The sequence below is a fragment of the Zonotrichia albicollis genome, chromosome 1 (genome assembly GCF_047830755.1).
Source record: "Zonotrichia albicollis isolate bZonAlb1 chromosome 1, bZonAlb1.hap1, whole genome shotgun sequence".
Lineage (NCBI taxonomy): Eukaryota > Metazoa > Chordata > Aves > Passeriformes > Passerellidae > Zonotrichia > Zonotrichia albicollis.
Genome location: NC_133819.1, coordinates 107892879 through 107908812, shown reverse-complemented (window position 1 = coordinate 107908812; position 15934 = coordinate 107892879). Strand labels below are relative to the sequence as shown.

At 40.3% G+C, this 15934-nt stretch overlaps 1 protein-coding gene across 2 annotated transcripts in view; it reads left to right on the top strand.

Moving 5' to 3' along the window:
* Positions 1 to 4021: 4021 nt before the first annotated feature.
* TMEM241 (transmembrane protein 241) overlaps positions 4022 to 15934 on the top strand; it is a 54863-nt gene continuing 42950 nt past the window's right edge. The window contains exons 1-4 of one of the 2 annotated variants that reach the window (XM_074549591.1): positions 4022 to 4199; positions 7658 to 7704; positions 9402 to 9479; positions 13861 to 13942. In XM_074549591.1, the coding sequence (XP_074405692.1) occupies positions 4128 to 4199; positions 7658 to 7704; positions 9402 to 9479; positions 13861 to 13942 (279 nt within the window). In that variant the 5' untranslated portion in view covers positions 4022 to 4127. The remainder of the gene's footprint in view (positions 4200 to 7657; positions 7705 to 9401; positions 9480 to 13860; positions 13943 to 15934) is intronic. The other variant, XM_074549582.1, reaches the window with a different exon arrangement.

Genomic DNA, 15934 nt, shown 5'->3' with positions numbered 1-15934 from the left:
TGATTAGATTGGAGTAAACTGCCCAGGGGGGTGATGGAGTAATCATTTATGGAGGTGTTTAAGGAAAGACTGGATGTGGCACTCAGTGCCATGGTCTAGTCTACTTGGTGTTTGGTCATAGATTAGACTCGGTTTCAGAGGTCTTTTCCAACCTAACTGATTCTGTGAAATGAAATATTTGGCATTTGTAATTATTACAGGAAGTAACTGAAGGAACACAAAAAAATTGCAACAAATTAACCAAACTATAAACAAACAAATTTTATCCCAGTCCTGTAAGCCACTGCAGATATAAGTTGAAATACTTTGTATGTGACTTGCTGCCTTTTACATCTCGATTTTATATGTAATATTTATCTGGAAAATAGTATTGTGACTAAAGTGCCCTATTTCCAGGACAACAGCAATGGGATAATGTTTTGCTATGACACATTAAGTCTATTTGGGCAAGTTTCCTTAAAGGAAGGAAGTAATGCCTTGAAATCCTCTTGCTGGCTCATCACCATCTGTTGAAGGTATCTGTCTGCAGTCAGACAAATGCACTGTCACAGTCACTGCTGATAATCTGAAAACCAGCCTGGAAAGCTGGGTGGCTGCAATTGTAAGGGGTTCTGTGGCATCCCCCAGCCTGCTCGGAGTAAGTTCCCTGTTTTACATCTAGCAAAGCCTGTACTGCCAGGCAGGCCCAGTAAAGGCCATTCATATCAATTCTCAGCCATGCAAGAATCAGTTTCGTCGGCCAAAGTTCCTCTTATTTGTCCTTAGCAATCTGCAATGACGTAATGCATTACAATCTCCTAAGACACTGTTCCAGAGTTCATTACCCCAGAAAGTTCCTAGCTAAAAGACAAACCATGTGGAAGAGGGTAGGGACCCAGGCTGTAACACACAAACTGCAGGCATGACACAGGCTTGTGCCACGAAGGCATTTTAGGATCATAGAATCATTTAGGTTGTAAAAGACCTTTAAGATCATCAGGTTCATTGGCTACCACAGCACTGCCAAATGCTGGCAAGAGTGGCTTTGTCTGGTGATGCAGTACCAGCATGTTTCTTACCCTCTCTGCACTTAGCCCTGGTGAAAAGAGATTATTTCTTTTCCTTTGCAACTGCCTTTTGGGGTGTGAAGATTACTGTCATGCTCCCCTCTATCTTCTTTGTCTAAAATTAACAGCTTTATATATGAGCAGAATATCAAAGCAATATCCCGCTGCCCTGGGAAAAATCATTATTCTTGCACAGCTGTACAAACACTGATTAGGAAAATGGGTTTTGGTAGGTTTTGATTCAGAAAGACATGAACAGTAACTTTCCAATGTCTTGTTATTAAGTTTTTAAGTTTTTTAAGTTTTCAAAAATAAGTCTTTTATTTTAGTCTCTTAACTATTTCCTGATTAGGCCTTGATCCCATGACCTCTCATATGAATGGATCAAGCTTTGAACTGAATTGTATTAAAAAGAAATGTTTTGTGAAATGATGTGTAAACAAAATAATTTGCAACATGTTCATACCTCCCAATAAAAAGTTAAAAATCTAGATAGAGCAGAAACATCCCTTCATATTATCAAAATAATTCCAAAGCTGCATAGTGATTACTTTGTATGTAATTCAAGTCAGTCCTGATAAACAACATTAGCAGAAATTTACATCTTCATTCTTAATCCCTCACTCTGAGTGGCATACAAGAATTCAGACCTGCTTCTGTATTTGGCTGTAAGAAAATATACCATCTTTGCCCCAGTCTCCCACTTGTATTAAGAAATACTGCAAAAAGCTCAGAGATATCACTGTAATATTTTGTATGAAAGTGATACCCCACTGTAATAAAAAGTCAAAGGTACTCTTACTGCATGCTTACATTAGTCTTTGTAGATATCTATAAACTTTACTTACTCTTTTTTAAAGCTTTACAGGCTGAATTTGTGGCACAATGCAAAGTGTGCCTTTGTTTGCCAAATACACTTTTGACATTTGTACATAAACAGGTGCTGTGCAAAGTGAAAATGCTGTATCACTCACCTTGCCATCTCTAACACATCCATTACAGTGGCTCATCAATGATCTCTGTGAGCCTGGATGGACCAAACATTTCAGCACTGGAAGTTGATGTCTGTGTTGGACCACTACCTTACAAACCAGATAGGATCACGTCTGATGCACCAAAATACTTGAATTTATCTTGGTGTAGGTCAGCTGTTCAGCTGTTGCACTCTGTTGACCTTGTCTTTAAAGGCTAAACATAGCAGGTTAGACAGGCTCGTTTAGTGGAATTGACCACTTAGTGCCTCCTTCCCTCCCTCCCTAGTTTAAGCCATGCTCATAAATAAAGTTCCTTATTTATGCTGCTTTGCTGTGTTCTCTAAAAAGAGGGTGTATGTGTACAGGGAGGGCCCTGTACTTTGTGTTACCTGAACAAAGTCAAGGTAAGAGCTGCCAAGATAGGGCCTTGCTAATACCAGGACTGGGAAAAACAAGGCTTACCTAGGCCATAATAAAAGATCACCCAGTAACCATGACCTGACAGGGCGTTTCTTTTCACCTGTCTGGGATATTTATAGTTCACACATCACCAGTGAATCATAGAATCATAGAATAGTTGGTTGGAAGGGGCCTTTAAAGTTAGCCATCTAGTCCAGCTTCCTGCAATAAGCAGTGGCTTCTTGTCATGAGTGTGAGTTTCAGACAGCGTTTATTAGGGAAGCCCTCACATTGAGCCATGAGGTGCAGAAAGGACCCCCTTGCTTTATAAATTCCTGCTCAGAGAGGAGCCAAGGTGCAGCTGAATCTAATCTTAGCCTCAGACAGTCAGTGGTTTAAGTTTAAGAAATTATAGAGGTGTGATTCAAGTTTTGTACAACTTTGTCCTGTAGGATAAATGATGATAAACCAGATCTACTTATATAAAAATGAATATTACGATAAATTATTAGACAAGGAGATCTTACTCAGAATTACTTACTACACACTATAGAAGATACAACTACTATTATAGGATGGTACAGTGCAGTCTATCAAAGCAACTATATTAAAGCAATTCTAAATAAAACTAGCAGAAAGAAATAGTTATTAAAGCAGACATTGATGTTATTCACCCATGCCAATGACCATGGACAAAATCTCTTTCACTCGGCCTTAAGGACTAACTCTGAGGGGTGTCCCCATCCAAAGGAGGAATCTTCATACACACTCCAAGAAAGGATATGGTAGAAGAACCTAACCATATGGAAATGGACTGGACTTTTATAGTGTACAGTGACTGACTGCCACTCATATATCTCCAGGTCAGCTGAGCAGCTTGTTTGCCAAATTTTTACCTCACTGTCAGGATGCTAATTTGGGGGTTGATGGGTCTGACTGTTGTCAGAATTCAACACCAAAACCAGCTTGATGCCCTCTCTCAATCCACCACTGGACTAATAGCCTTGTAAATAAATAACACCTTGTCCAAGTTGCTTGACCACATTCCAGGGCAGGGCATCCTGCTAAATGTCTTCAACTAGATCAGGTTGCTCTGAGCCCCGTCCAGCCAGGCTTTGAGCACTTCTAGGGATGGTGTGTCCACCACCTGTTCCAGCATCTCACCACCCTCACCATAAAAAATGTCTTCCTTACATCTAGTCTAAATCCGCCCTCTTTCAGTTTAAAGTTATTCCCCCTACCGCTACATGCCCATGTAAAAAGTCCCTTTGCAGCTCTCCTTTAGGTACTAAGAGGCTGGTATAAGGTCCCTCCAGAGCGCTTCCTTCTCCGGCCTGAACATCCCAGACTCTCTCAGCATGTCTCCGCAGGAGCGGTGCTCCAGCCCTGTGATGATCTTTGCCTCCCACCTGTGGACTTGCTTTATTTAACAGGTCCTTCCCGTGCCGAGCGCCTCGGAGCTGGGCGCAGCACTCCAGCTGGGGTCTCACAAGGCAGAGGAGAGGGGATAATGTCTTCCCTCCCCTGCCGGTCACCGTTCGGCGGCGCCGCCTGGGCCTCGGCTGTGCCCGGGCTGCGGCCGCTCCGGCCGCCCTGGGCCCGGCACGGCCGCCGGGCGGCAGCAGCGGCCCCGCAGAGGCGGCGCCCGCTGAGGCTACGTGTCCCCGGCCCGGCCGATGGCCGCCGCCCGCCGCGCCCGCGCTGACCGATGTATTTGAAGAGGCCGGCGGGCGGGCTCGCCTTCTGCCTCTTCTACCTGGCCTCCAGCTTCACCAACAAGGTGAGCGCGGGCGCGGGGCCGCCCCGCACTCGGACGGGCCGGGCGGGGCGCAGGGAGGAGGGGGGGGGCGCCGGCTGTCGGGCTGCGGGAGCGGGGGCCAGGGAAGTGCAGGATCCAGGGGCGGGAGGAGGAGAAAGAGGAGAGACTGTGCCCTGTGCTTTCCCTGCCCTGCTCAGGGAGAGCCGGAGGAGCAACTCTTCCCGGACGGGACTGCCCCAGAAGTGAAAAAGTCCGTGGCACCCCGGCCAGCCGCCCATCCCTGTGTGCTCCCCAAACTGCGGATAGGGTGCTGTCACACACTGAACAGTTAAAGCTGCTCAGTGTGTGACAGCTTTACCCTTCCACAAGAAATGAGTTCCAGTATTGTCTTGTTTAGGAGAGCAAGGAGGTTGACATCATATCGTTGCAATGAATGAAGTGTTAGAGAGCCAGAAGTTATGCTGCACTGAAAGTATTGCTGATGCTGTATATATTTCATTATGAAGTGTATGGCAATTGCGCTCTTTCCCAAAAGCAGATCTGTTAACTGGAACAATGATATCAACTATCCAAGGGGAAAATGTGAAATATTCAAAGTATTATTTTAGAAGTGAAACAAATATTAACTTCCATGGCAACTTTGTTCCTTTGCTTAATTAACACACACATTAAGGACAAGAACTTTGTTTTCCATTGTGTAACAATTTCATATTAGTGTTGCTGAAGTGTCTAAGTGTAAGAAGTAAGCTGAAGATGGCCACATTGTGAATAAAATTGTATAATTTAAGCGTACTTTGAAAGTAGTTTTTTCACTCTGGGAGGAGGAGTTAGAGTAACTACTCCATGCTATCCTGTTTGTCAGAGAGCATGTCTGTATTTCTAGTGCAGATTTCTGAAAGAAAAAAATATTGGTGAAACAATCAGGGTATGAATATTCTGAGGGAGGTTTAGAGAAAAGCAGCATTTAAGAGGTGAAAATGAAATCTTTTCTGGGAATTGGCCAGTGGTTCCAAGATATATTTGCCATTAAGGATGCTCAGAAGTAGACTGAAGTCCAGACATGAAGCAAACTGGTAGGGAGAGATAATGCACTTGATTTGACAGACTGCTGGGAGCAGTGATTAGTTAAATAGAAAGGGGCTAAAAGAGCTGCCAGGTTGCATCATGGATTAGGAAAGGTATTTATTTGGCTTAACTGTGATTGAGGGGAAGTCATAAGGGACATTGACATAGGGCCTCCATTTGCAGACCTGCATGTAGGCTTTAGCGTAATAAAGTTTAAAATAGACAGAATATAGACATTTCACTTGTTGAAGGTGGTGTGCAAATGCAGGCAGGGGTACAGATGTGTAGGTAGATCATCCTGATTTAAAATGCATGCGGCATTTCTGACAGCTGTCTAAGAGGACTTGTTGTGAGTCAACATGCCTTGTCTCTGTATACTGATGCCACCTTCTTAGTGACACCTCACAAACCTGAAAACTGGACCTTGCAAGGTGCTCGGCACAGTTTTCTCTCTGCTGAAAGCTGTCAGCTTCTCTTTTTGCCCTTGACAGCTTCTGCTGGCTCCTGGAAGGAACAGCAGGTACCTTTCATTTCCTCTGAGGAAGATTCAATCATTCTTCTCCTTTGCAGAAGTGGTATTTATCTACTTCATCGTGGGAAGGTGTTAGACCTGGAAGGCATGTATTTGTGCCTCACATTTGCATATATACATATTTAGTGTGAAGAGACACTAGCATTCATACATGCAGGCCCAGACAAAGCAGGCTAAAGCAATGACACAGATTTTGCCTTTTATCCCCATGTATTACATCTCTGATGGCCTTTATGGGCTGCCTAATATTTTTACACAATGTGTAAGCAGAATGTTAAATCTGTAAGATACATTAGCCGTAAGGAGACAATTATGCTTAGATTATTGCTCTTGGTTCTGCCAAAGATTGCCTGTATGGTATGATATGATTTTAATTGACTGGTGCTCATGGCTTTTTGTTCCTGTTAATCCTTTTCCATTCAGTATGATGTATGGACTGTGTTCAGAAAGTGAAAGTGCAGTTCAGATGACAGCCTTTTCCATTTTTCAGTGTGTCCACTCCATGCCTCATGTCCTTTAGTGTCTGTTACTTTCCACAGTGACTGAGGCAGCATCCAAGAGTTCTGGCATGAGAAGTGTCATGAATGAGTGATTTAGGTCACTCAGAGAATCACCAGCAAAGGGATGGGCAAAAGCAGATTTAATATTAAAGTGAAATGGCAATAAAGTTTGTTGGTGAAGTTCATTCTACTGCCATCAATACTACATTATAACAATGTCACATCATTATTGCATTACTACATCATTACATCTATGCCATCATTATTAGATGGTTAAAGCAGACAGAGAAAAATCAAACTAAAATCAATCAATCTAAAAATCAATAAACCAAAAATTATCTGTATGGAAGTAAGAACGGGAAAGGGAATAAGTCACTGAGTCACAGCATTCATGGTTGTCCTGGGGTGACTCACTTAACTCCAGATTTGATCAATGGTTTAGTCTAAAGGTTATAGCAGCACTTAAACATAGCAGCTTTTAATCAAAAGCCTGATTTCAACAATTTAACAAAATATTAATATAGAATTTAATATAGGCATGACAGTGACTATCTTACTTACAAACCTGATGTACTTAAGAATCAAAGAGAGCAATATTCATAATGAATTTGCTACAGCATATCCACATTCACACACACTCAGACCTAGAGGGACATGTACAAGGTATACCCAGGAAAAATTCCCCTCAAATTCAGTGAAGTACTCATTTTGTATGTCCTTGCATCTTCTTCATGAGCAAAAGGTTGAGTCTTGAGTAGTGGTTGGTATCAGCCCAGGATCCATCGTCATCCTTCAGAGATCTTCCAAGCGTAGCAAACCAGCTGGCTCTGAGAGGTGTCCCACTCAGAGGGAGGATGCTGATTGCATCCTGCTGTGATCCAGGAGAGCTTAAAGGGTATCAGGACTGCTCTTTATAGGATCACAAGAGAGTTGGGTTTAGATGAAGTGATTTTCCTTCCTGGCCTCAATGCAGGTTGGTAACATTATTTGAAAGTTCAATAATAAAAATGTTGTTCTACTTGGGTTCTTATTCAGGCAAGAAAAATTAATCTCCAAGGCTGTGTGTTAAAAAGCAGGAGCTCACTGGACAGCATTAAGTTCCTGAGAGCCAACAGTGTTCTTGATGAGCTCAGGTGGAACTTAGCCCAGGTGCTGTTCATTGAGATTGAGGCCTGTCAAGCATTTCAGAGATCATAGTGCAGCCCTATGAGGGAAGGGGGAGGAAATACACCACAAGTGAAATTACTAAACATTCTTTTGTCTTTTCTACCAAAATAAAGCCAAATGAGAACTTCTTGTTTTTGTTTTGTTGTTTGTGATTGTTTGTTAATATTATGAACTGTAGGTGTTTGATGTCCATTAATTTGCTATTTGTTTTCCAGTATGTCCTGTCTGTCCTGCAATTTACCTACCCTACCCTTTTTCAAGGGTAAGTATGGTTTCAAGAATTGTGGTCTGAAAAATGACTTTAACATCCTGCTGTTCCATGCTGAAGCTAACTTTACTACTTCTTGTTCTTACTGGCTTTTGCTGTCTAGAGATCATGCTTCATGAAGCCTTAATAAAGCATTCATTAATGTATCTTGGTTAATTTTTAAACATCGTGGAAGTGATGTAATTGAGATACGTAGAGTCCATAATTTCTCATTTTCCTTAAAATCCTAAGCTTCAGCATAGAAAAGTAGCAATTACAGTACAACCTCTCTTCTTTGGAAGAGAGGAAAATGTGGAAAATGTGTATTCATGGTGCATTCTTTTGCTGTTCTAGAGAAAAGCATGCTTAGCCTTCTTTTCCTGCTTAGCTTTGGTTGTAAGTCTGCATCACAAGTCACTATCATATCTCAATGACTGTAATTAAAAATTTAATGTTTTGACAAATGTCCATATATACCATCAATGCTGCTGATGAGACATTTAGTGAAAATCTGGCCTCTTAGAGACAAGACTTCCCCCATTTTTGAGATTGTGTTAAAATCTGCAGACACTGGGTATCTTTACTTCCTCTTCTGCTGCTTAGCATAGCTTACATTTTTGCCTGACTTGCAGTCCCAGGACTACAATCAACTCTAGAAATAGTTGCCTTGGGAATCTCCACTTACTTTGAATCTATTCAGCTCAAGTAGATAATGCTTTCTTCAGTTTTGGCACACACACAGAGATTCTCTCTTGCGCAAGGCTTTTATCATTTGGGGAGAGGCTTTTGAGTAATTTGTGTAAAATAGACATAAATCAACAGAAAAGTGTATTTCAATGGCAAGCAACCTCCTTATGGCATATGTATTACCACAGTTATTACCTTTTTCTATTGTTTGGAAATGCATTTGATATCTTAATATTAGCATAATATTAATACTTTTCCCTAAGTTCTGGCTTTTAAAAGTGACCTTTCCTTGGAATTTTTTTAGTGGCTCAGATGCACTTTCATTTAGACCTGTGACAGATGAGGAAAGAGGAAATGAATGTAATTCTCAGTTTATGCTGTTACTGTTCATTGTCCTTGGGTTTGTTCTCTGTATAATCTAAGACTAAACTGCATAGTCCTGAGCATCTGAAACTGTCACAAACTTCTGTCCTTAAAACCTGAGAGAAGAGGAAATTTTTCACGATGAAGCAGATGGGATTTCACCACTGGCTTGGATAGAGCATAGTCAAACATGCAGCAAATGTCAGGGAAACCTGGCTTTTAAACTCTCATGTGCTCTTCATCCAAAAAAAGGTGAAGTGAGTTGTGATAGTAGCATTGAATATTTACCACTATGCACTAGTGCTGCATAGAGTGAATATTTGTTTATTTGTGCATGTGTGAGAACGATTTTAAATATTACTTAAATGCATTGTAATGAATGGGAGTCATAAATAAGCCCACTTCTATATCTGTTATGGATGTTAATGTCATTTAACATTATAATACGATATCTCTGTCTGAACTGTGGTAGATATTCAAGGATTTTCACCCAAGGAACATGGAACACCTCTCTGAAAACCACTAGCTTAAGGAAGAGGAAAGCCGATAACTTATTTTAAAGCGTAAAAGAAATTGGTGTGCATTACTTGCTACTTATTCTAACTTTTCTGTGCATATTCCCTAGGCCTCACATATTATTTCCTAGTGTCATTCTGTTTCAGGTGGCAAACATTGGTGGGTGGACTTCTGCTTCACATCTCCTGGAAGCTGGGCTGGGTGGAGATAAACTTGTGTTCAAGGTACTGAAGGTTTTTTGGTATCTGCCAAACACTTCTTTTCTGTAGCTGGATTACAACGTAGTTAAGTTGCTCATGGATGTTATTAACTGGCTAAAATAGAGTTTGATATAAGTGGGAGTGTGGGTGTTCTGCTTCACAGATGTAGAAGAGAACTCACATTTTAGTTAAATGGGTGTTCAATGACACACATTTAAACCAACCACTTTTATAAAGTGGATTTAATTTAACCAAAAAGCCCATAGTGAAAACAATAAGGATGTCTTATCCAAACACCTGTCCCTAAGAAACAATCTCTACCCTGGATTGTTTCTTAGTATTGTAAGAGAAACCTTGGTAATGTTTAAAAATGTTTAAAAACCTAGTTAAGAGCACTGACACAATCTTCTGCAAAACCCTCAGGGCTGTGAAGTCTACAAACGTGATCTGCCTTTTTCTGAGAGCTGCGTCACATAAATGGGGATCATTTGCCTTTTCCTAACTGATGTTAACAATAAAACTCCAAATTAAATAGTGCTTTGTAGACAAAGATCATCTGCTTGAACTGAGTGTGACAGCACAATTCAGAAGAGTTGTCATGCTTTACTCTGCTCAGGTGGATCCATTCTGCAGTATGGAATGCAGGATCTTTTTCATTGTGCAAAATGGTGTCATTTAGAAGGTGTATGCCCACAGCAATCATTGGATCTTATCTCAGGAGATACTAAAAACCTTCCTGGGCAATGACCTGAGTAATGTGACTTGACTCTGAAGCTGGGAGAGTTTGGACTAAATGACTGCCAGACACCCCATCTAATGTAACATTTTCTCAGTGATTCTGTATTAGCAAGTGACAACTGATGAATTTTCTGTTTGAGATTCAGACAGTTGGCTTGAAAAATTGAATTTCCTCACTTGCAATGAAATCCTGTGAGTATGTCAGAAAAACCAGGCTGTGTTCTGTTTTCATGTCCATACAAGTGATTACATCACTATGGAAATATAAGTGAGGTCGTAAATGAAAACAGAATTCAGTTTCCTGTTTTATAGCTGCAATAAACTGAGGATATCATAAAAGCTGTCAATGACTTTGGCAGAGACAGGATTAGGGTCCAAACCTTGCTTTACTGCCAGTTACTTTGATACATATATATATATTAATATCAAATTTATGTTGTTTATGCAGATTTTGTCATCACAAAACAATCTAAAAGAATACAGCCATCAGTAAAGTCCTTTTATAGTTCAGCTTTTCTACACTTATGATTACTTCTGCTTTAAATTATGAAATTGAAGATGTTGAATCTTTTTTTCCCAGCTTGGAAAAGAGACTTTTTTCTTTTCAAAACCTGGGATGACATTAAAGAAAATAGAAGACAAGAACCACTCGCTGATGTTGAAGAGGTTGTTTTTATCTAAGAAAGGCTTGGATGAAAAATTTGTCATATTTTGACCCTGGAGACTGGAGGCCACTAGATGTCAGCACACTGTAGGGAAAAGGGTTGAAATCCCTCTTGAGAAACCTCTTCGTTAGCTTGATTTATACAGGATACCTATTCTAGAATAGACTGAATAGAACAAGCAGAATTAATTTACATGTTTTGCCTATAATTCATCCAGCTATTTAAGCAGGAGTTTAAAGCTGCCTTTCTTCACAAAGATTAGGCACATGCGTTATTGCTGTGCAGAGGTGGATTTGTAACATCTCCTGTATTAAAAAAAAAAAAAAAAATCAAAGCCAAATAAAAAGCAGCCTGAAAACCCAAACATAGAAACCCTCTAAATGTCCAAAGCATTACCAAGAAAAAAACTCATCAATAAACAAGCAAACAAGCATAACGTGCAAAGGTGATTTTTATGCTACTACTGGGATATGGACATTTCTGTCTCCCCTTACAAAATATGTCTCTGAATCTATCTGTTGGTTAGAGGGGAGGGTTTTGTCTATGTGTAGGATACTTAGGAATATCGTACCCAGTCTTCAGTCAGTCTCATCATGCTTCAAATAGTAAACTGCCATCCATTTGTTTGTTTATGTCCACAAAGTCTCCATTTTTTGTGTCACATGGCCTGATCTCATATACTTTCTGAGCCAGTTCATGTTATCCCAAAGGGTCTCAGCAGAATTAAGTTGTTACATAGAGATCATTGCCCTTTGTCTAAAGTCCAGAATACTAACCTCACTATAAAGACCAAATAAAAACTTATTATTTAGAGTAATCTCACTCAGGTTTTATGGATAACCTGCTTTGCCTCTGCTTCCCCCCAGGACATACTATAAGGAACTTTCTCTCTTTGCTTCTTTACAGCAAATGTTGGCTGTCTGCAAAGCTTTTTTTTTTTTTTATCCAAAACAAGGGCTCTGTGGAACACAGAGGAACATGCAGCATCTGCATAATGCTTCCAGTCTGCTGCCCAGCTTCTGCCTAATCCTTGTAGGCACATAAGTCTGATGTGTTCTGATTGGCATCTCTTGCAGTGCTGCATTTCACCCATATCTAAGCAGCAGCTCAGAGCCTTTCTGTAAGTGTTGTTTGGGGGAACCTACCCATTGCCTATCATGGGATTTGGATTTAGCCCTACAACAACCACAAACTCATAATTTCTCTTCCTACTTTTCATGTACATCAGTGTATTGCCAACAGGAGAAGCTGCTAATTGGTTTACATATAAGACAGATTGTTGATGCTGACACGTTACATCAAACATCCGTGCATTCTTTTTCAGTCCTGAAATTCCCACTTGGCAGCATAAAATTCTACCCTTACTTACATCATGGAAAAAGCATCTGAAGTCCTTTTCCATTGCACTTCGCAGAATTGCATTGGAGATGAAGACATATTTGGGATTCCTACAATTTAGTGGTGGGGAACATGAAAGAGTGGTATTTTTATGTTCTAAATGAAAATTTGGTTTTTATTGTGTGTTCCTTTTATCTTCCCAGAGCCACTTTCTTTTCTGCCCTCCCCCTTTCTTCAATTTGTTGCTGTTCCAATAGTGCAGGGGTATTTTTGTTGGTGTCTGATGTGAATTCGTTGGTAATGAGGTATGACAGTATTAGATCTTGGACTTGATGAGATTCCAGTTGAAGTCAATAACCTCAAAAGGAACAATGTTTTTATAAAAATTTATGGAGACCAGTCAAGAAAACCCAGGGCAAATATTTATGCCAGTTGAAGGTTTTAAACATTATTTTTCTGACCCAGGGTTTTTGTTGTCTTGGAAAATTTTATGTATAATAACGGAGGAAATGTGGTATCTATGGTTTTTCCCTTTTCTGTGATTACATGAATCTTTGTGCATGTTTTATCTTTATTCATACTGTTCTGATTTCATTGTTTAGTGGTCTGTTTTCTTGTGTTCCATGAAATGTGCTGGTGTACCAGTATCTACAATTACATTTAAGTCTTGCATGTTAATTGGAAGTGTAATGCAAACTAAGGAGTTTGGTTTTGTTTTGAGAACAAGCACTTTGGTTTTGTTTTGAGAACTAGCCCTGCCCATTAACATTTTCTCCACTTTAATTCCAAGGTTGGGAAGAGTGAATGGGGCAGCCATGTCTTCAGTCCTGGGAAGCCCTTGATTCAGGCCTTTACCTCACAGCTACTGCTTTCTTCCCTTGCCAAAAATCTTACATTATTCTCTTTGAAATTTACCACCTACCTGTCCCCTTTTTTCCCCTCAAGTAACAAGATCAAAAATAAGAGAAATGCAAGTTCTGAAGCCCCTCTCAGAACTGAAACCTGACCCTACTGCAGTAACCATGGTTAAAAAAAATTATTCAGATCAATCTGATGACTTCATTCCTCCATTAGTTGTCAAACTGCCTCTAGGAGTTTGGCTTAGTCAAAGGAATATGATTAGGAAATCTCAAGAGATAGACTTCCACAGAGACAACCTGATCTTTAGGAAGAATCTCTTTGTAAATCTGGCTGAGAGATGAATGTGTGGGTGGCCCAGTGTATTTGTAGGTAGTGAAAATGTGTGCTGTCTGTGCAAGTGAGCCATTTTATGCCTTCATTTGTTGGGTTTCATTCCTTTCACAGAACATCAAGGAAATTAGTTGAAATGTCTTTCCTTTAATACCAATGGCAGTCATTTCTAAGAGAGGAAAAAACCCCAAAAACCAGCGTGATTTTGGAGATAGAGGAGCCAGGGAAAGAGTAAAACAAAGAAAATATATCTGTAGGTAGTTCCTCTCTTGGATTAGACAAAATGAATCATTTCTAATTTGGACTCCTTAGTAAATGGGAAGAATACTGAGCAATCAGATACTGACTTTAACGTACACATGTTTGAAATTAATGGACATATATATGTATTATTACATTCATTGCAAGCAATGGTTGCTTTCTGTTTGTAAACAGAATGTGGTGAAATAATGGGATTTTAATTGCTTTCACAGGTCTGAAATCCTGTCATGGCTTCCTGCATCAGTACTTTTTGTGGGCATTATTTATGCTGGCTCCAGGGCACTGTCTAGACTGGTAAGAAACAAACCAGTAGAAGTCAGCTCTTTATTACCTCTGCTTTGTAAACAAAGACCATTCCCTTCATACATGGTGTTTAATGCTGTTCCTGGGTTGAGGGAGAAGGAGGGAGGAGGACTTTAAATAATAGATCCATTGTTAGCGAAACTAATGCAGTGGTCCAATCCTACTAAGCATCAAAAAGCATCTCTGTGACAGTCTGAAGAACTCAGCATCTCTACAGAGCACTTAGTGTTTTACTGAACAGATCCTCAGTGGTCTGAATTGTACAGGTAGGGAAGAAGCTGAAGAAATCAGTAGCTGTAACTTTGCAAAAGGAGGAATGGGTTTGTGGGATCTGTGGGAAATCCTTCCAGGAAACTGATGAAGACTGTTTCAATGAGAAGGTTTTGATTCTTTGCAGGATTTGAAAAAATAAATAGAAAGTTGGAAAGAGATTATGGGAAGGGTTAGATTACTCCATTTTAGGATTCATTTGCATCACAGTCATTTACCAAATGTTTACAGAATGTCAAATCTCCTTTCATGAAACTAGAATGCTTTATGCTGAAATTATATAGTCTTCCCTAATAAAGTAAAATAAATTGGTGGCATTTAGTTTTTAAAAATAACAATATTTTGCTGCTGTTGTGCAGTCTGCAAGCTCAGATTCTGCACTAGTTCCCTTCTGCATTCTGTCAATGTATCTTAATGTAGCTCCAGAGCCAGCTTGCCCCTGTCACCTCCTTAGCCCTAAGCAGAATCAAAAGGGACTTTTTTTACCAGATTCTGATTGCAGCGATCCCTTGAAAATCCCAGTAGAGAGATACAGCAGAAAAGAACAGGAGGTCTCTGTCCTTGTAAGCAAGGTTGGGGGCCTTATCTTGGACACAAATAATCTTGGGAAGGCATGTGTTTAGAAGCCTCATGCTCCCAGATCAGTTCTCTCTCAGTATGATTGCATTTACTTCCTCTTGCTTCCTTGTCAAAGGAAGTTCCACTTGCCTTCTTTAGTGTAAGGTAAGCAAAGTCCCATAAGGAAAGCCCTGTCTGGAAGCACCAATAAAGCCTGGGCAGCAGCCTCTTTTCTCCTTGCTCACCTGGATGGTGGTGAAGATAAGAATCACATCCTCTCTGTTATTTCTTACTTCCTGGTCATCCTGCAAGTTACTGTATTTGCCTCCTGTTTCTGCTCTGGTCATTCATGAGTGAACTGCACTGGAGTGGCAGAAGGGCTGTGAAGGGTTTTGATTTGTATCCCAAACCTTTCTTAAGGAGCATCTCACATTTCTTAAAGGCTTTTGTTGTGCATGAATGGGGATTTAGAGATCTAATTCTGTGGCCATTTTACTAGGCAAGACAAAATGAAAAGCAGTCTTAGGCCATAATTATTATTGCAGTGGGGCTAAATTCAATCCTATGTAGAAGCTTTACTTACAATAACTTTGTCTACGACAATTTTATGACACACTGAAAATGAAAGTGGACTCTCCCAAACTCATAACTAAATTGGCTCATCTCAACAGCATATTTTAATTAAGTGGGTTTATTTCTAAAGCAGAAATTATGTGTACTTTTATTATCAAATCCAAGGGGACCTACTTTCAAACACTCCTGTATACTGGCAAAGCTACAACTTTAATCTCTGTTTGTGCCTCTTCCTAGAGGTGCTGGCAATCTCCCCAGACCAAGGATTCAGGGCTAGAACTGGAGGAGGACTGCTTAGCACTGGACTGTGATGATTAAAAAAAAGCATGAAGAGCCATGAGAGCAAATTTGTTCAGAGTGTATTCACCCTGCCTGCCCAACCAGTAAACCTTTCTTTTCATAAGCATTAAGCCCACTCACAAATTTAAGAAATACTTGCATCAAAGGCAATAGACATATGGAGAAGGTTAAGTGGGCTAGGCAAACTGGAGCCATTGTTGGCTCCAAAACACATTTGGAAGAGCCAAAAGCAGAAGGGAGGAAAGAAAAACCCAAGAAATTGGCTTTCACAAAGGAGAGAAT